This window comes from Octopus sinensis, linkage group LG25 (assembly GCF_006345805.1).
Source record: "Octopus sinensis linkage group LG25, ASM634580v1, whole genome shotgun sequence".
In the NCBI taxonomy this organism is placed as follows: Eukaryota; Metazoa; Mollusca; class Cephalopoda; order Octopoda; family Octopodidae; genus Octopus; species Octopus sinensis.
Window position 1 is genome coordinate 9032036 of NC_043021.1, and position 21771 is coordinate 9053806.

General features: G+C 40.9%; 1 protein-coding gene across 3 annotated transcripts in view; it reads right to left on the bottom strand.

The window, feature by feature from the left end:
• LOC115224499 overlaps positions 1–21771 on the bottom strand; it is a 69419-nt gene that overhangs the window by 13607 nt on the left and 34041 nt on the right. For all 3 annotated transcript variants that reach the window (XM_036513214.1, XM_029795408.2, XM_036513213.1), the window contains exons 19-31: positions 21093–21307; positions 20251–20397; positions 19539–19623; positions 17536–17700; positions 17020–17182; positions 16107–16189; positions 12198–12295; positions 11565–11662; positions 9324–9422; positions 6171–6237; positions 4334–4602; positions 1129–1174; positions 490–555 (exon numbers count right to left, since the gene is read on the bottom strand). In XM_036513214.1, coding sequence (XP_036369107.1) covers positions 490–555; positions 1129–1174; positions 4334–4602; positions 6171–6237; positions 9324–9422; positions 11565–11662; positions 12198–12295; positions 16107–16189; positions 17020–17182; positions 17536–17700; positions 19539–19623; positions 20251–20397; positions 21093–21307 — 1601 coding nt within the window. The remainder of the gene's footprint in view (positions 1–489; positions 556–1128; positions 1175–4333; positions 4603–6170; positions 6238–9323; positions 9423–11564; positions 11663–12197; positions 12296–16106; positions 16190–17019; positions 17183–17535; positions 17701–19538; positions 19624–20250; positions 20398–21092; positions 21308–21771) is intronic.

A 21771-nucleotide genomic window follows, 5' to 3' on the forward strand; every position in this document is an offset into this window, starting at 1 on the left:
TTTCAGTCATTTTGACTGTGGCCATGCTGGAGCACCGCCTTTAATCGAGCAACTTGACCCCGGGACTTATTCTTTGTAAGCTCAGTACTTATTCTATCGGTCTCTTTTGCCGAACCACTAAGTGACGGGGACGTAAACACACCAGCATCGGTTGTCAAGCAATGCTAGAGGGACAAACACAGACACAGAAACACACATACATATATATACATATATACGACGGGCTTCTTTCAGTTTCCGTCTACCAAATCCACTCACAAGGCTTTGGTCGGCCCAAGGCTATAGTAGAAGACACTTGCCCAAGGTGCCACGCAGTGGGACTGAACCCGGAACCATGTGGTTGGTAAACAAGCTATTTACCACACAGCCACTCCTGCGCCAGTCGAAAATTTAAATACTATATAATATTTTAACTTCTAAGACACTTGGCAAAGCTAAAAAAATATGAATAAAAAAAATTTGGCAGTTAATGGGTTAAAGAAAACTTACTGGGGTCCGACATCAACTTGATTCTTGCTGACATTTAATTTATCAAGGGGCCAACGCAGCTGAAACCTGTTGAAGACAAAATAAAGGGTTCTGCATCATCATGGTTTCTTTTAATTAGAGATAAGTTGAAAATTGTTTCTGGTTGGGATGTGGAAGAGTTCAGTTTGCTTCACAGGGGGACACAGGCAGGTGCTTGATTTTGTTAATAGAAGGGAGGGCCGATAAGGCAGGCAAGCAAATCTGAGGAAGGGAACATACACACACATTCACACACCTCCCCCATACACCCATACATCCCCCTTACACTGATACACACACACACACACTTACAGACACACACACACACATACATACACACACACACACACACACACACACATACAGATACACACACACACACACTTACAGATACACACACACACACTTACAGATACACACACGCACTTACAGATACACACACGCACTTACAGATACACACACGCACATTCAGATACACACACGCACTTACAGATACACACACACACCCCATACACCCCCACACACACATATACCCAGACACCAATACACACAAACATCGATACACACACCATATATGAGAGAGGGGGGGAGAGAGTATTACGTTAATAAACATTACTGTACCTCTTTGATGTTCCAGAAAAATTGATGATATAAAATGGCTGAGGATCTGAAGAAAAACAGACACACAGACAGACACATTAATTATGTTGTTATGGTGTGTAAATATATGTTCGTTAACAGACACAATTATAGTAACAATGTGTGGTAAGGTGTTTGCTTGTAGAAGTGTGTCTGCATTTGTAAACGTATGAAGGTTACATGTGTGTGTAAGTGTGTGTGTGTTGGTGTGTGTGTTTGTGTGTGTGTGTGTGTTTGTGTGTGTGGTTGTGTGTGGTGTTTGTGTGTGTTTGTGTGTGTGTTGTGTTTGTGTGGTGTGTGGTGTTTGTGTGTGGTGTGTGTGTGTGTGTGTGTTGTGTGTGTGTGTGTTTGTGTGGTGTGTGGTGTGTGTTGTGTGTTTGTGTGTGTGTGGTGTTTGTGTGTGTGTGTGTGGTTGTGTGTGTGTGTGTGTGTGTGTGTTTGTGTGTGTGGTGTTTGTGTGTGGTTGTGTTTGTGTGTGTGTGTTTGTGTGTGTGTGTGGTGTGTGTGTGTTTGTGTGGTGTGTGTTTGTGTGTGTGTGGTTGTGTGTGTGTGGTTGTGTGTGGTGTTTGTGTGTGTGTGTTTGTGTGGTGTGTGTTTGTGTGGTGTGTGTGTTTGTGGTGTGTGTGTGTTTTGTGTGTGGTGTGTGTTTGTGTGTGTGTGTGTGTGTGTGTGTTTGTGTGTGTGTGGTGTTTGTGTGTGTGTGTGTGTTGTGTGTGTGGTGTGTGTTTGTGTGTGTGTGTGTGTGTGTGTGTTTTGTGTGGTGTGTGTTTGTGTGTGTGTGTTTGTGTGTGTGTGTTTGTGTGTGTGTTTGTGTGTGGTGTGTGTTTGTGTGTGTGTTTGTGTGTTTTGTGTGTGTGTTTTTGTGTGTGTGTGTTTGTGTGTGTGTGGTGTGTGTGTGGTGTGTGTGTGTGTTTTGTGTGGTGTGTGTTTGTGTGTGTGTGTTTGTGGTGTGTGTTTGTGTGTGTGTGGTTTGTGTGTGTGTGTGGTGTTTGTGTGTGTGTGTGTGTGTGTGTGTGTGTGGTGTGTGTTTGTGTGTGTGTGTGTGTGTGTTGTGTGTGTGGTGTTTGTGTGTGTGTGTTTGTGTGTGGTTGTGTGTGTTTGTGTGTGTGTGTGTTTGGTGTGTGTGTTTGTGTGGTGTGTGTGTGTGTTTGTGTGTGTGTGTTTGTGTGTGTGTTTGTGTAAACATATGCTAAGTTTACATGTGTGTGAGTCTATACAGAAATGTATGTGCATGTGTTTGGAGAAATCTGTTTCTGTAGTGTGTGTGTGTAGAATGTGTGTGTGTATAGAAATGTGTGTGTGTGTAGAAATGTGTGTGTGTGTAGAAATGTGTGTGTGTGTGTGTAGAAATGTGTTGTGTGTGTGTGTAGAAATGTGTTGTGTGTGTAGAATGTGTGTGTGTGTAGAAATGTGTGTGGTGTGTGTGTAGAAATGTGGTGTGTGTGTAGAAATGTGTGTGTGGTGTGTGTGTGTGTGTAGAAATGTGTGTTTGTGTAGAAATGTGTGTGTAGAAATGTGTGTGTAGAAATGTGTGTGTGTGTGTATAGAAATGTGTGTGTGTGTGTGTGTAGAAATGTGTTCATAGAAATAAGTATCTATTTGTCAAAATGTGTATATGTATGTGAAAACACGTGTGTGTGTGTGTGTGTGTAGGGTGTGAGTGTACTTTCCATTTACTTATTTAGGTCATCAGACTGCGGCCATGCTGGGGCAGCATGCTGAAAAATGTTTAGTCGGATTAATCAACCCCAGTGATCTTTTTCCTTTTATGCCTGGTACTTATTCTATCAGTCGTTTTTGCTGAACCACTAAGTTATGGGGATGTAACGAAGTTGCGTCTTATCCTTCCCTTCGAAACGCGGGGTAGATAAAACAGGAGACAACTGATGAAGAGAATGTTCTTTATGTTGCATGTCTCGTTTCTCTGTCTGCTTTTTTCGTTCTTCGAAAAAAGTTTGTTTTCTATGTTTTTGTTTTTATTGATGTCCTGTACCCACATATGCATGTGGCACGTAAAAAGCACCATCCGATCGTGGCCGTTTGCCAGCCTCACCTGGCCTCCGTGCTGGTTGCACGTAAAAAGCACCATCCAATCGTGGCCGTTTGCCAGCCTCCTCTGGCACCTGTGCCGGTGGCACGTAAAAAGCACCCACCACACTCACGGAGTGGTTGGCGTTAGGAAGGGCACCCAGCTGTAGAAACAGATCAGACTGGGCCTGGTGCAGCCTCTTGGCTTCCCAGACCCCAGTTGAACCGTCCAACCCATGCTAGCATGGAAAGCGGACGCTAAACGATGATGATGATGATGTATATATGCATATATATATATATGACGGGCTTCTTACAGTTTCTGTCTACCAAATCTACTCACAAGGCTTTGGTCGGCCCAAGGCAATTTGTAGAAGACACTTGCCCAAGGTGCCATGCAGTGGGACTGAACTTGGAACCATGAGGTTGGGAAGCCAGCTTCTGACCACACAGTCACACCTGTGCCTATGACTGTTTATGTTTAGACTGACACTGTAGGGAACCTGGTCAGTTTGAGCATGGAACAAAATATTTGGGCCAGATATGGTTGGCTGAATGCTAAAGGGTCAACAAATGGTTTGTATGTATTTTATTGGCTTTTTCGCTTCAATATTAGTTTTTGGGTGATATTTTTTTTTGATTTTTAATTTTATTTTTATGCTTTTAAATATGGTCACTAAGACAAAGTTGTGTGGAGGCACTGGCTTAGTGGTTAGGATGTCAGCACCATGATCGGAAGATTGTGGTTTCGATTCCTGGGCCGGGCGACGCATTGTGTTCTTGAGCAAAACACTTCATTTCACGTCGCTCCAATCCACTCAGCTGGCAAAAAGGAGTAATGCTGCAATGGACTGGCGTCCCGTCCAGCTGGGGAACACATACGCCATTGAAACCGGAAACCGGGCCCATGAGCCTGGCTAGGCTCTAAAAAGGGCGCATTTATTATTATTTAAGACAAAGTTGTATAAATCAACTGCAGCTGAGGTTTACTTTTACCATCAATTTCTTAAGAAGAAAAAAAAGGAAGAAAAAAGAACAATGTCCAGGTGAGAAAAACGTATTTCAAAATGACATATGCTGAGGTGTGCCTATATCTGGGAAACAACAATTGGTTCCAACTTAAAGTGTAGGACAAAAAAGTACAGGCTTTGTCTATTACCGTTGCAATGGAGCACCAACTGTGATGGCTGAAGGTCCCACTTCTTCCGGGGTGATGAAGTCTTTTCATTAGTTGGAGTCTGCAGCATAGTTGAAGTATATGAAGACACTGATAGGATGTCACCCGGGGCAACGTCAGAGGTGACAGGGTTAGCGTTGAGAGTCACGTCCGAAGTGAGTGACTTGTCGTGCAAATAGGAAGAGTATCCGGATACGCTCGATGTTTTTCCGACGTCGTCCATGATAGAGGGTGAAAGTAGGATTGTATTTCTGCAACGGTCGAATGAAAATCAATGCAAGATAATAAACACAGCTAAAAGTACATTGCACCAGAAGGACGATGATGATGATGATGATGCTTTAAACAGCAGGGCCAAATGATCAAGTGAGATAAAAAACAAGAATTTTGTTTTAGTGAATATCTGTAATCACATTATCATCCAATGTGTCCTTCTTTTTTAAGACAATAGGATGAGATATGAAGGAGATTTGGCAGCTTTTTCTAGCCAGTGAAAGGACTCTGTGGAGGCTAGCTCCATATGCAGCTAAAAAAAAAAAGTGCACACTATCAATGCATACATACATATATATATGCACACACACACACACAGAAGTAATGGCACCACTGTGTGGTCACTGAACTTGTAAGAAATAGCAGCCAAACCTCACTCAAAATATACGAGCGATGTTGCTAGAATGTCGAGTAACATGGTTGCTTGACATTCAAAAAATAGCAGTCAACTTTCTGAATCTCACATTTGTCTTTTAAACAGGAAGCACATTATATAATGTAGTCCTAGGTAGTCTTTTCCTGAAAAGAAGACAAAGAGATTGTGGTGGAACATCTTGCAATACAATGGGTCAACTAATCACAGCTGGCCTAAGATTAAATTACAAAAAACTGGACACCACACCGGACTACACAAATATAGTTCCTGATATAGGATGGCCATGGTTGGAACACCTGGAGGATGAGTGTGTTCACTGAAGACTGACCCAGAATTAAACAGCACTATTTAATGTTATCAAAAGATAAATGATTTAAAATAAAAGACTCAACACATCAGCTAACACACACACACACACAAAAAAAAAATCACAAATGTACACACGCAAACACACGTGTAGACATACACACATATGCACATGTACACACACACACACGCAGACATACATATGCACATGTACACACACACACGTGCAGACATACACACATATGCACATGTACACACACACATGCAGACATACACACATATGCACATGTACACACACACACACATGCAGACATACACACATATGCACATGTATACACACATGTATTCACACTTACACACACATATGTGCGCGCACACACACACACGTGCATTCACACTTACACATACACACATCCACACGTGTGCATGCACACAACCATAAAATCACAAATGCACACACATACACATATGCATGTACACACACACATCCACACCACAAACATATAGACCAGTGGTTTTCAACCAGGGTTCCGCTAGTACAGTCCAGGGGTTCCACAAGAAGTTACAAAACTGCTAAAATCGGCAGTAATTTTTAAGTCTCCTGTGCAGATATGTGTGCATAAGACTATTAAATTATTGCACAGGGGTTCCTCGAGCCAGTGGAATGTTTCCTTGGAGTTCCGCTCCAGCAAAAAGTTTGAAAAGCACTGATATAGACACATGCATACACACACATGCATACACACACATGCAAACATACATACACACATCCACACACAAACAGATAGACATACATGCACACACATACACACAGTACTGGAGAAATAAATATTGGTTGAAGTATTCAGGAAAATAGAAACTTACTGTTCGTTGTTCTCAGAAACCGGACTTTGAAGATAATGTCTGCTATGGTTCCACTTGTTCGTTATAACTGCAAAACATATATACACACAGCACACATCATCATTGTATTCTTTTAATTTGTTTCAGTCATTTGACTGTGGCCATGCTGGAGCACCGCCTTTAATCGAGCAAATGGACGCTGGGACTTATTCTTTTGTAAGCCCAGAACTTATTCTATCGGTCTCTTTTGCCGAACCGCTAAGTGACGGGGACATAAACACACCAGCATCGGTTGTCAAGCAATGCTAGGGGGACAAACACAGACACACAAACACACACACATACATACATATATATACATATATACGACAGGCTTCTTTCAGTTTCCGTTTACCAAATCCACTCACAAGGCTTTGGTCGGCCCAAGGCTATAGTAGAAGACACTTGCCCAAGGTGCCACGCAGTGGGACTGAACCCGGAACCATGTGGTTGGTAAACAAGCTACTTACCACACAGCCACTCCTGCGCCTATATATAAATTCATATCACAACCAAGTGGGTTTCCTTAGCTCAGCCCCAATGCATGGCAATTCTGGGCAAGCCATTTACTATAACCCTAAACCAACTGTAACAGCATGAAGCTAATGCATGTTAAGGGTGGGGTTTCCCCCGTCACCCATCTGCTTCATATTTATTTGCTAAATGTAAACAAAGTATAGGCGCAGGAGTGGCTGTGTGGTAAGTAGCTTGCTAACCAACCACATGATTCCGGGTTCAGTCCCACTACGTGGCATCTTGGGCAAGTGTCTTCTGCTATAGCCTCGGGCCGACCAATGCCTTGTGAGTGGATTTGGTAGACGGACACTGAAAGAAGTCTGTCGTATATATGTATATATATATATATATATGTATGTATATGTTTGTGTGTCTGTGTTTGTCCCCCTAGCAATGCTTGACAACCGATGCTGGTGTGTTTACGTCCCCGTCACTTAGCGGTTCGGCAAAAGAGACCGATAGAATAAGTACTGGGCTTACAAAGAATAAGTCCCGGGGTCAATTTGCTCGACTAAAGGCGGTGCTCCAGCATGGCCACAGTCAAATGACTGAAACAAATAAAAGAGTAAAAGAATAAAAGAGTAAAGTCGCTGTTCATCATACAAAGACTGTCATTAGTCTGCGGCCTTCTATGAAAACATGACCAGCTGTTGAGCTCTTCGTGTTGAAATGAACTGAAGGAAATATTACCTTGCTTGGAAACGGATGACAGGTAAAGCTGACTGCGGACCAATTTAAACTCATAACAAAAAGGGCATGAACAAATACCACAAGGCATTCAGTTTGCCATGTAACTGGCTCTACTCGTCCACCAGCCTCAAACAATCATAACAACTGATTCCAACATATGGACAAATCAAAATCGATCAACATCAATGGAAACTGTAGCTGTGATACCAGTGCCGGTGGCACATAAGAGAACCATCCGAACATGGCCGTTGCCAGCGCCATCCTGACTGGCCTCTGTGCCGGTGGCATGTAAAAAGCACCGTCCTATCGTGGCCGTTTGCCAGCCTCGCCAGGCCTCCGTGCAGGTGGCATGTAAAAAGCACCATCCAATCGTGGCCGTTTGCCAGCCTCGTCTGGCCTCTGTGCCGGTGGCACATAAAAAGCACCCACTACACTCATGGAGTGGTTGGCGTTAGGAAGGGCATCCAGCCGTAGAAACATTGCCAGATCAGACTGGGCCTGGTGCAGCCTTCTGGCTTCCCAGACCCCTGTTGAACCGTCCAACCCATGCCAGCATGAAAAGCAGATGCTAAACGATGATGATGATGATGATGGACAGACATTTTGACGGTCAGGAGACTGGACACAGTTGATGATATCAACGCCAGTGCTTGACCGGTAATTACTTTATCCCAAAAAGATGAAATACAGGGTTAACCTTAGTGGGATAATAATTGTCATCCTTTTTGCTAAAGGCACAAGGCCTGATATTTTGTGGGCAAGAGGCTAATACATAACAGCGACCCTAGTGCTCAACTGGTATTTATTTTATTAACCCCCAAGAGGATAAAAGGTAAAGTCAACCTCAGCAGAATCTGAACTCAGATCATAAAAATGAAGAAACTGCATTTTGTCCGGTATTACTCTTTTACTTGTTTCAGTCATTTGACTGTGGCCATGCTGGAGCACCGCCTTTAGTCAAGCAAAGCGACCCCAGGACTTATTCTTTGTAAGCCTAGAACTTATTCTATCGGTCTCTTTTGGGGTGGGGGGACAAACACATGCCAGACAGAATGCTTAGCAATATTTTGTTTGCCTTTACGTTCCGAGTTCAAATTCCACTGAGGTCGGCTTTCCCTTTCATTATTTTGGGGTCGATAAAGTATTGGCTCCGAAAAGATGAAAGGAAAAGTTGACCTCGGTGGAATTCAAACTTGGAACGTAGCAACGGGCAAAATATCGCTAAGCATTTCATCCAGCATGCTAACGAATCTGCCAGCTTACCGCTTTAATAATAATAAAAATAATAATAAATATAATAATAATAATAATAACAATAATAATAATAAATGCCCCGATGCAGTACCAAGCAGTGGCTCTCATGGCTTCTGATCTTAACTGATTGGAAGTGTTATCATGTACATTGTTCTGTCTTGGTATAAAAGATGGGCTACAGCAAATATTCTGCTCAAAACCACAGATTTGCTTGTCAGTTGTTTGACCTTAATCAGTTGAGCATGTCCCTTAGTGGCTGACGATATGTGCATCTCTGATCACGAGCAGAAATAGTGGGGAGCATTATAGCCATATCTTGAGAGAGATTCTTTGGGGTTTGAATAATTCACTTCAGGAAACATGTGTGTTTCATTCAACATCCTTAAACAACCCTTATTCAGGGACCTTTTGAGCAAGATGAGTTACTCGACCTGAAGAAAATTCTAGCTGGGCCCCATCTGCAAGGTCATGTGCTGTTTATCTTGATATAAGATCACCATGTCGCACACATATGATTGTGATGCATGTGCCTGGTGTACCCTTATCAGACGGGTAGTCATGATGGGTATACTGGGCTTCGTATATTTTACCTCAGTGTTACTTCGATGGCATGCACTGCTCTTTCACTCAATAATAATAATAATAATTATGATAATAATAATAATCTTGAATTACCATCATTGCTGTACGTGGATAGTTGAACTGTGAAATTGATGGTAGACAAATGTCCAAAAAACACAGAAAGACTGCTCTCGCCACAATGATTAAGATAATCTGCAAATATAAATTGAGAAAAACAGATTAATAAACAACAGTTAATTATTTAATGTTGATAATAAACAGGCATTATTATTACATGATTGGTAATTAACTAAGGGCAGTAAATTTATGTCCTCAAGGTCCAGTTTTTGTTGTGGTATAGTGTCTTGTGCACCTCAATGACCCCCCAGGAGCGATACTAACAGAACACAAGATCCTTATAGGACCTCGCATGCCGGACAGGTTGACTGATGGACAGAGGTTAGACAAATATGGACCGCTTCCTCCCAGAGGTAATAATGGGTTTCCACAGAGCCAACATTCTTCCTACCAAAGCAAAGTTAAAAAAAGGAAAATGCTGATGACAACTGAAAACCAACGAGACTGGGGAGAGAAGATCCTTCCCTCAAGGAACATGTCAGGCCATGACCTGGAACCCACAAGGGAGGCAGAAGAGCGGATGCCCTAAAAATTGCTGGAGAAAGGATACTGAAGCAGAGCTGAAAAAGCATGGGTCGAATTGGAAAGAAATTAAAAAAGGACAGCCCTGAGTCAAGAAAAGTGGAGAAAAATTGTTGATGGCCTGTACCCCACAAGGAGCAAAGGGCATAAGTAAATAGTAAAATAACTATACCAGGCCCTTATCAGTGAAGTGAAGGTGCATGGGTCAGTGATTAGAGTGTTGGGCTCACAATCATAAGGTAGTGAGTTCGATTTCCAGATCGGGGTGTGTATTGTGTTCTTGAGCAAGACACTTTATTTCAAGTTGCTCCAGTTCCTTCAGCTGTAGGAAAGGAGTTGTGACATCACTGGTGCCAAACTATATCAGCCTTTGCCTTTCCCTTGAATAACATCAGTGGCACGGACAGGGGAGGCTGTCCATAAACAGCTTTGCCCAGACTTGTGCCTTGAAGGGAAACTTTCTAAGTGCAATCCCATGGACATTCATGACTGAAAGGGTTTTTTTTTTACCTATCAGTGAAGGTCAATCATGTATCTATATATGTAGGCACAGGTTTGGAGAAGATGGATTTTATTTTTCTTTGAGAAAGACTGACAAATGTCCATCTGTGCAAGTCTCTCCTCCAACACAGCACCTATACTGACCATGGGGATGGTTATCAACATGGATTGCTATAGCTTAAGGAATTACTGTCAAAAGACAAATAGCCAGATATAATACCACAAGGTGTCTTGCCCAATTGTTCTAATATTATTTCTTTATTGCTCACAAGGGGCTACACAGAGGGGACAAACAAAGGTATTAAGTTGATTATATCAATCCCAGTATGTAACTGGCACTTAATTTATCAACCCCAAAAGGATGAAAGGTAAAGTTAACCTTGGCGGAATTTGAACTCAGAACGTAAAGACAGGTGAAATACCACTAAGCATTTCGCCTGGCATGCTAACTATTCTGCCAGCTCGCCACCTTTTCCTAATACTCTGTCAATCCTCCAGCAAAGAATGGTAATGTTTTAAGAGTGAAAGGCAAAGTTCACCTTGGTAAAATTTGAACTTAGGAGCACTGAAAATCAGAACAAATACCATGAGACATTCTGCTCGATTTTATAAGAACTGTAAATTCACTATAAGAACTGTGAATTAGCCGTCCGCAGGAGCTAGCCTAAAAGTTCGCACAGAGTGTGATGGCCTGTACTTCACAAGGAGCATAGGGCTTAAGTAAATAGTAAAATAACTACACTGGGCCCCAATCAGTGAAGTGAATGCCTATGGGTCAGTGATTAGCTAGTATAGTTTATAAGCCCAATACAGGTAGAATCAACAAAAAAGTATGCCATCCAGTGAGAGATTTTTTTTTATTTATTTATTTAGTTTCAGCTCACAAGCTGTGGCCATGCTGGGGCACCGCCATTTGGTGTTGCTACATGATTTTACTTCACGAATGCTTTTTAGCAATTGCCATCTGGTGCATGAGAGAGTTCGATGCAGCTGCCCTCATCTGCACCTCCTGCCGTGAAGTTGGTTCATCTGGGACACCTGACAAGAAGAGATCCAGTTTCATTTTAAAGACATCTGCATCCACCCCATGCAGGTCTCTTAGGTTCTTCGAGATAAATATCAATTTAATACACAACCAAAAGAGCTTAGGCATATTTCTAAAATATATAATATGTATCAAACCAGTTTATTTACCTTTAATCACTGCTCCTTTATCTTCATCAGCAAATGATGTATTGAACCACACACAATATTTTGAGTTCTGTTTACTGCTTCCGAGTTTTGTCACAATCCTAACAAGACAAAATAGTCATAAGTACAGACTACTGACAGAAAATTTACAAACCTATGTCTATATATATATATATATATATATATATATATATATACACACACACACACATATATATATATACACCAACCCATGCTAGCATGGAAAGCAGATGCTAAACGTGATGATGATGATGATATACACATACATACACACACACACATATATATATACATATATATACACATACACACACACACATTGGTGTATGTGCACATACACACATTGGTGTATGTGCACATACACACATCTATAATGTATGTAGCTAACCCCAAAACCAAACTCTCTGTCTGAGACTCACCAATCATACATTCCTTCCATGCTAACATCATTGAGACTGTCAAAAGACTTATACAATTCTACAGAAAAACCAAGAAAATGTGCAATGGAAATTTAGAGGATGCATTGCAAGCAGGTGTTGTCAAGTGTGTCACACAATAAACTTTGAAACAGTAACAAGAGACGAGTGGGTGTTGAATTGAGGTAGGATGTCTCACCGTTTCATCTGTTGCCGAGCGACTTCGTCACCATGGTAGATAGAGACGTAGAGAGGTAAACTTGATAAGGCTGCCTGGTCACATGTCAAAGTTACATCCTAGAGTAAAATAGAGGAAATAAATAAATATATATATACACACACAGATATATATATATATATATGCACACATATACACACATAAAACAAAAAAGTAAAGTTCTGTAGTGACGCTATACAGCGGCGCATGCGCGAAGCCCCGGAAGAAGGACCCTTTGCCTACGTGGCAGTTAGCCGAGGCAGGGGGATCGTAGGACGTTGACCACTAGCGTCCAGCTGCAGTCATTGACTTGAGACAAAGCGACTGAAGGCAACGGACATATATTTTCTCGCTGTCCCTTCATGATAGCAGTCGGCCGAAGGCTTTAACCAAATTGTTGCAGACAACATCATCTTCCTCTTTCCGGACGCCATATTTGACCAGTGTCGTTAGCATTTGAACACTGTAGATTCTACAGCGATATAGTTCAGCTCTGACACATCTATACCAAAGGGATACCCAGATATACCTCTTATTTGTTACTGTCATAAGAGAATAAAGTAGATATATATTATTTACGTCTGCGTCTTGTTGTTTCCGACTGGTAGAGAATCTGGATTATTAAAGCAACGGATAGTGATTGCTTCTCGCACCCCCAAAAGGTCCAGAGAAGATATTCACACATTTTCGTTACACTGGTGACCCCCGACGTGATTCTGGTCTAAAACCAGAGATCACTTAGCAACAAAGAAATCCAGTTTTCTGCCAGGTCAGAACACGATTTAACTCTACGCAGTCATCATCTTTCGACGATTTGTTTCCGGTCCCCTCGGACAGTTATAGAAGGAGCCTTTTTTATTCTTCAACATAATGAGGGACGCCATCATATCATCGATGCTTTTTCTCTGCCTTTGTCATCATCATCGTCGTCTTAGAACTTCACGTCATCGTTATCTTCGTCGCCATCACCACTAAGAACAATGTTGTCTCAAGTCCACACCACAGTCGCCTCCACCACCAGTCGCCTTCAACACCGTCGACACAACAAGATGTAAATAGCAACTCGCGGAAGTTTAGCCCACTTGCTGTTTGTGCATGGCACACCAAGGAATTAACAGCCCAGCACTATCTGCGAGATTCTTCTGTTCCAGTTAACCTGTCACAGCATTGAAGCCACAACCGTTACACGATATGTGTCCAATCGGCATCTGCATTTGTGATCTCAACATTCTGTTACAGAACGAACTGCTATTGTGCATCAGGCTATTACAGACTGGTAAATTAACTCCATTGTCTGAAATAGCCCTGAGAGACATTTTTCCTATGCGCTGTATTTTTATTTTTGCTCGCATTCACCTTGTATGTATTTTTGTCGCACACACGTACACACACATAAATGCTATCTCTCTCACATACATACGTCACACATGCTTTTCTCGCTTGTTTTTTCCATGTTAAATTTGCCTTTTGTGGACACACCTCATTTCTATAGACCCTAGGGGTCACGTATACATAGAGAGGGTTGTTTGTCCATTATAACGCGCCGGCATGCCATACTTTTGTTCCTGTACGAACGAGGCATATAATCGCTCAACCACTGGCATATTCATTGCTGTTTTTTCGGTCTGGCAAGCCCTATTGCATTTCATGCGCCTTTGCTCCGCACGTGTACTGCCTTGTTTTTTGCAACACGTTTGCGTTAGCTTAATTCTTTTCCCGACTCATAGAACGTCGGATGTTCACATGCGCTGCGCCTATGCATAGGCGTAATTTTTTCCCTGTTAGACCCCTGTTGGTCACGTAATTAACAGAGAAAATTATCTGTGTCGCGCATCACACCAGCATGTTTGCACTTTTGCCTTTGTGTTACTAGCGATCTATCTGTCGATTCCATTTCCTCTCCTGCAGCAATTGATTTAACTGCTATTTCGCAGGACCAACTACCTTTAGAGAAGTTGGATTTAATTTCGCCTAGGTTCATTAACTGTGAGTTTGCTTTCCTTCAGCGGAAGGCTCTATACTTTGTGACGTATCCACCTTCACGCATGCACTTTTGATTTTTGCTCATTTTGAGTATTTTTACTCTTTTTTCCTTTTGGTAAATTTCTTGTGTATGATGTAAATTTTGCCATTTTTATTATATTGTGTACTATTTGGTTATCTGGTATCCACCTAGAGTTTTATAGTCACTACAAGGAATTTTGTGTCGTGCTTCGCACTGGGGTGGAGCTCTGTAGTGACGCTATACAGCGGCGCATGCGCGAAGCCCCGGAAGAAGGACCCTTTGCCTACGTGGCAGTTAGCCGAGGCAGGGGGATCGTAGGACGTTGACCACTAGCGTCCAGCTGCAGTCATTGACTTGAGACAAAGCGACTGAAGGCAACGGACATATATTTTCTCGCTGTCCCTTTATGATAGCAGTCGGCCGAAGGCTTTAACCAAATTGTTGCAGACAACATCATCTTCCTCTTTCCGGACGCCATCTTTGACCAGTGTCGTTAGCATTTGAACACTGTAGATTCTACAGCGATATAGTTCAGCTCTGACACATCTATACCAAAGGGATACCCAGATATACCTCTTATTTGTTACTGTCATAAGAGAATAAAGTAGATATATATATTTTACGTCTGCGTCTTGTTGTTTCCGACTGGTAGAGAATCTGGATTATTAAAGCAATGGATAGTGATTGCTTCTCGCACCCCCAAAAGGTCCAGAGAAGATATTCACACTTTCGTTACAGTTCCTTGCCAAGCCATATAGACTAATAGAGCCGGTTTCCAGGTTTCCCTGGCATATATGTTCCCAACCTGGACGGGTCACCAGTCTGTCGTAGGATTCCTCATTTTTGCCAGCTGAGTAGACTGGAGCAATGTGAAATGAAGGGTTTTGCTCAAGAACACAAAACATTGCCTGGTCCAGGAATCGAAACCACAACCTTATGATCATGAATCCGATAACCTAACCACTAGGCCACATACCTCCACATATATATATACATACACACACACACTACATATACACACATATATACATACATACACACACACACACACACTACATATACACATATATACATACATACACACACAACACACACTACATATACACACATATATACATACATACACACACACACACTACATATACACACATATATACATACATACATATCAATACAAAAACGAGATCCAAACTCACTGAAAAGTGGTGCTCCAGCATGGCCTCAATGTTTGGCTGAAACCAGTAATAAAAATACACACACACACACATATATATAAACAAGACAGAGTTGGTATACATTGATGGTTGACACCACAAGAAGCACCATCATTCACCACCCCACCAACACAACATCCACCATCAATCAGCAGCATCAATCACTACGACAATCACAATAATTCATACAAATGATTAAATTTGTAAATCTATGCAACCCCTGCAAGTATTGATAAATCAATATAAACAAAATGACAAATGACAACAATGACGACAACGACGACAAATGACAACAACGATGACAACAAATGACGGCAATGACAACAAATGATGGCGATGACAACAAATGACAGCGATGACAACAAATGACAGCGATGACAACAAATGACGGCGGATGACAACAAATGACAGCAATGACAACAAATGACAGCAATGACAACAAATGATGGCGATAACAACAAATGACGGTAGATGACAACAAATGACGGCAATGACAACAAATGACGGCGATGACAACAAATGACGGCGATGACAACAAATGACGGCGATGACAACAAATGATGGCGATGCCGACAAATGACGACGACAAATGAAGACAAAGACAACAAATGCCGACGACGATGACGACAACGACAAATGACGACAGTGATGACAACAATAATGATGATGTACCTGTTTTCCATTGGGCTTCAGAATACCATTTTCAGGTTTGACAGAAATATTTTCAGTTTCAACAAGAGTTTTTTCCTCAGCATCTAAAAGCAGACAAAACACAAACCTAAACTACAACGAATGAATACACATTCAACAGACAACATAGATTAATTCTTTTTCACACAAGGCTTTCTCACTAATTCTTAGACTAGTTCCTTTATCTTTTACACCTTCTCCTCAAGCATGACATAATGTCAAAGGTCTCAGTCATTGCCCTATGTACTTATATATGCATACACACACCTATGAAAAGGTGTGAAATAAGAGGTGTAGAAATAATACAGAGGTTCAATATATGTAGGGGGGTGAGAATAAAAAAAAAAAATCTCTTACTTGAAAAACATGTAGGGGTTGGAAAGAGTATCAACCAAAATAATCTTACCTCAAACTAGCAGTATCGCCCGGCGTTGCTCGGATTTGTAAGGGAAATAACTATATAAGCATTTTTAGAGAGTTATAGCCAAAAAATGCATTAAAAATGGAAAAAAAAACGACAGTAATTTTTTTTTTAAATCGTTGACTCATTGTAGACATTTTTAGAGAGTTACTTCCCTTATATAATAGCGAAAAAATGCATTAAAATGGAAAAAAATGATAAATTTTTTTTTAAATCGTAGACTCATGGTAGACGTGCACTAATACCCAGAACGGCTCGATATGAATCACGACTATAAGATACCCGGTTTTGGTTAAACTGCACCGCAAAATGCGGGAGTAGTTAGGAATCTAAATCGTAGGAGACAGACACACAACTTCACTTTTATATATAAAGATAAGTTCCTTTCCAACAGCTGCTAGCATGGGAAAAGGGACGATAAATAAACAACAAGAATGAATTGATGAATATAAATACATTCAATTTGCCACTTACCATGGAAGACTTTGACACAGAAGAAACCATCACGGAAGCCAACGTTCTGAATAGTAAAAGTCTTTTGTACAAAGGGTGCAGTTGCTTGTTCCAGCTCCAGTATACCAGAACAGGGTTCTACAAGCCGTATATCACTTTTGGCACCGTAGCCAAACAAAGGTATCTAAAAGTGAGAGAAAGAGAAGAAAAATAATATATAAATGTGTGTGTGTGTATGTGTCTCTCACATACACACACAAGATAATGATAATAAAGTAAAACTAAATATTGGTATTTTGAGTGCATTTAATACCTGTGTTTCAGATCATTATGTAGGAGAGAAAAAGGAATTTGTTTTTTTACATATCATCTTCAGTTGAGACATTTCAAAATATAAATAGTACAGTAGAAATCAGCCTTTATGTAGTTTTGGCTGATAGAACCTACCTACCAGAAGAGGTAACGTAGCTAGAAGGCATAAGGGTGAGAGAGAGTGCTTCAATTATTGTATTATATATTAATATACGCAATACTTACAATAAGTTTGCATGAATTGCCAGAAGACACGTAAATGTTAATCTTGCCGTGGACATAACACGGCTGCGTTGGGGAGAAGACAACAGTGATCGGGTAGATTTCATTGGGTGGAATCACAATACTCTTTGACTCTGACAATAAGGTATGAGATTTCATTACACAAAACTGAAAAAAATAAAGTAAACAAAACGTATTTTCATTATTTTCATTCTAAATCCAATTTAAAGGATTGCATTATTTTTCTTTCATATTGTTTAAACAAATGACCCTTGATACACAACTTTACAAGAGGTCTTTGGTATGTAACTTAACAAAAGCCTTTGGACATTATTTACATTTGACAATTATTTGTCCTCATCTAGTTTGTTGTTAACACGTATCCACTGATATACTCTCCAGCCTTCATCAGGTGTCTTGGGGAAATTTCGAACCTGGGTTCTCATTCCTAAGGTATTTTTCAATGTTGTTGCTATTATTATCATTATTATTATTCAAGTTACTGCCTGGAATCGAACTCGGAATCTTGGGATTAGCAGCCTGCGCTCTTGACCACTACGCCATATGCCCATGGGCATAGTGGTTAAGAGTGCGGGCTACTAACCCCAAGATTCTGAGCTCGATTCCAGGTAGTGACTTGAACAATAATAATACTAATAATTATAATAATATCAAAAATACATTAGGAATGAGAACCCAGGTTCGAAATTTCCCCAAGACACCACCTGATGAAGGCTGGAGGGTATATCAGCCAAAATGTTGTTAACAACAAACAAGATGAGGACAAATATCCGTCAAATGTAAATAATGTACATAATTCCTTGTCTCTTAAATAGAGAACTGAAAAAGCCTTTGTTACACAACCTAAGTTCTTGGCATAAAGTTTCTATGTACTGAAAGTTTGTCTTATTAATGAAATAATGAAATTTGTCTTATTAATGAAAGCCCCTCACACCTACCCTACAATGTCATTCTAAAAATATAAACACATTATTGAAATCTTGAAGCTACAAGATATGTGATTAATTCAACACATATCTTGGCAATATGCTGTACTTGAGTAGAAGACCCACCAAGCCAAGTGGAACCGTAGTCATGGAAGATATTGGTGTTCAGCAACTGGCACCTGTGCCAATGGCATGTAAAAGCACCTGTTACACTCTGTAAAGTGGTTGGTATTAGGAAGGGAATCCAGCCATAGAAACCATGCCAAATCAGATTGGAGTCTGGTGCAGCCACCTCAGCTTACCAGCCCTGGTCAAACCATCCAACCCATGCCAGCATGGACAACAAATGTCAAATGATGATGATGACGATGTGGAGGTGGTCAAGGCTGGATAAGTAATACTCTTTTACTCTTTTAGTTGTTTCAGTCATTTGACTGCAGCCATGCTGGAGCACCGCCTTTAGTCGAGCATATCGACCCCGGGACTTATTCTTTGTAAGCCCAGTACTTATTCTATCGGTCTCTTTTGCCGAACTGCTAAGTGACGGGGACGTAAACACACCAGCATCGGTTGTCAAGTAATGCTAGGGGGACAAACACAGACACACAAACACACACACACACACATATATATCATCATCATCATCGTTTAACGTCCATTCTCCATGCTAGCATGGGTTGGATGGTTCGACCGGGGATCTGGGAAGCCAGAAGGCTGCACCAGGCTCCAGTCTTATCTGGCAATGTTTCTACAGCTGGATGCCCTTCCTAACGCCAACCACCCCGTGAGTGTAGTGGGTGCTTTTTACATATATATATATATATATATATATATATATATATATATATATATATATATACAACAGGCTTCTTTCAGTTTCAGTCTACCAAATCCACTCACAAGGCATTGGTCGGCCCAGGTCTATAGCAGAAGACACTTGCCCAAGGTGTCATGCAGTGGGACTGAACCCGCAACCATGTGGTTGGTTAGCAAGCTACTTACCACACAGCCACTCCTGCGCCAAAATAAATGACACACCTATGACAAAAAAAATCTTACCTTGAATGAATTCAGATCAGAGTTGATATATAATTTCAACCTGGCAGTTACGTTGGAGCCATTTTTTAAATTCAAAGAAATTTCCCTGGAAAAATAAAGAAATATGGAACATCACCTTCTGGATAAGAATCTTAGAATTAACTCTTTGAAACACAAACAAACAGGATCAAAATACAATATCAATGAGCTTATACATGGTCACCAGTTCTGCTAAGGATAGAAGACAATTTTTACTCAAATCACACCATATTATCTTTACTCTTTAGTATTCGGATTACTGTCAAATGTAATATTTATTCATTCATGTCCCTGTAGGTTAGTGGTTCGGCAAAAGAGACCGATAGAATAAGTACTAGGCTTACAAAGAATAAGTCTTGGGGTCGATTTGGTTGACTAAAGGCGATGCTCCAGCATGGCCACAGTCAAATAACCGAAACAAGTAAAAGAAATCGAAGAAAAATATACACAAGGACAACCACGATTTTACTTAGCTAAGTAAAATTTTGTGCCCTGCATCACTCTTCTTCCGAGAGTTCGCAGTCTTGCAGGTTCATGGGTGCTGGTATCACATACAAAGCATTTGTAACGCCGAACGAAATACTAAGCAGTTCATTCAGCTTGCTAACAACTCTGCCAGCTTGCCATCTTATAATAATAATAATAATAATAATAATAATAATAATAATAATAATAATGGTAAACATTTCCTTACTTTTTGTTTCCCAGTGCCACTCCACCAAAGTTGAGATCTGAGGCATTTGAAACAATCTTTGGTTTTAACTGAGAACTTGTCACTACCTCTCCTTGGATTGGAACTCCATAAGCTGGTCCTGATGGTAGTAAATAGATGACCAGTTCCCTGTGGGATGACATAGACAACAAGACATACATGAATGTAAAAGTTATGGTATACGATGATTAAAGAGGAAGGAGGCGAACCAAAGCAAAGTAAGTGATGGGTAGCAATGATAATAAATAGATGGTAAATCAGTCTGTGTTTGTGGTGTTGTTAGCTAACTCCTCCTACATTGTTTTATTGATTTTGATGAAACTTGACATGCAAGTAGAACTCATGTCTGGAAACCTTATGACATACTTAGATTGTTGAAAAAAAAAAAATCAATAATATAGCCCCTGGAAGGGATCTTTATATTTCCTCATATAACTAATTTTTTTTAAACACCCAAGGGAAATAACCCATAGCAGCTGCCTAATATTTGTTTTGAAACACTCAAGGGAAATAATCCATTTCATTATGTTCGATTACTTTGAATATTGAATTTTTTTGTGCATCCAATTTCTAATTTTTGCAGCAAAAAAGGGAGAAAGAAAAAGAGTGGAAGGAAAGAATGAGTGGAAGGAGAAAACAAAGAAATGGAAAGAGAGAGAAAGAGGTAGGTAGGTGTATAGGTGTTAGGGAGAAATAATACTAGAGATAGAGCTCTCTCCTTCAGAATAAGGAAAAGAATGAGGTGGTGGTGGTGGTGGAGAAAAACAAAATAAAAAAATAAAAAACTCAATATAAAGAGAGGTGGGAAGAAAAAAGTTACTCACATGTTGTAAAATTGGACAGATTCATCGATCGGGTGAAAGGTAACATCAACACTGGCCACTTGACCGACCGAGATGCTTTTCTGATTGCTGTCCAAGCTGAACACGTTTTCACTGTTGTTGATGTACAGCATCACGTTGAAATCAAAGGTGCCGGAATTTAATAGGGTCACTTTGTGTGTGTGGGGCTTCATTAAAGAAGTCTCCATTTTAATTAACTGTGGAATTAAATAATAATAATAATAATCATCATCATCATCATCATTTAGCGTCCGTTTTCCATGCTAGCATGGGTTGGACGGTTTAACTGGGGTCTGTGAAGCCGGGAGGCTTCATCAGGCCCAGTCAGATTTGGCAGTGTTTCTACGGCTGGATGCCCTTCCTAACGCCAACCACTCCGTGAGTGTAGTGGGTGCTTTTTATGTGCCACCTGCACAGGTGCCAGACAAAGATGGCAAACGGCCACGAACGGATGGTGCTTTTACGCGCTACCGGCACGGGGGCCAGGCGAGGCTGGCAACAGACACGAACGGATGGTGCTTCTACGTGCTACCGGCACGGGGGCCAGGCGAGAATAATAATAATTATAATTTAATTCTTTATTGCCCACAAGGGGCTAAACACAGAGGGGACAAACAAGGACAGACAAAGGGACTAAGTCGATTACATTGACCCCAGGCGA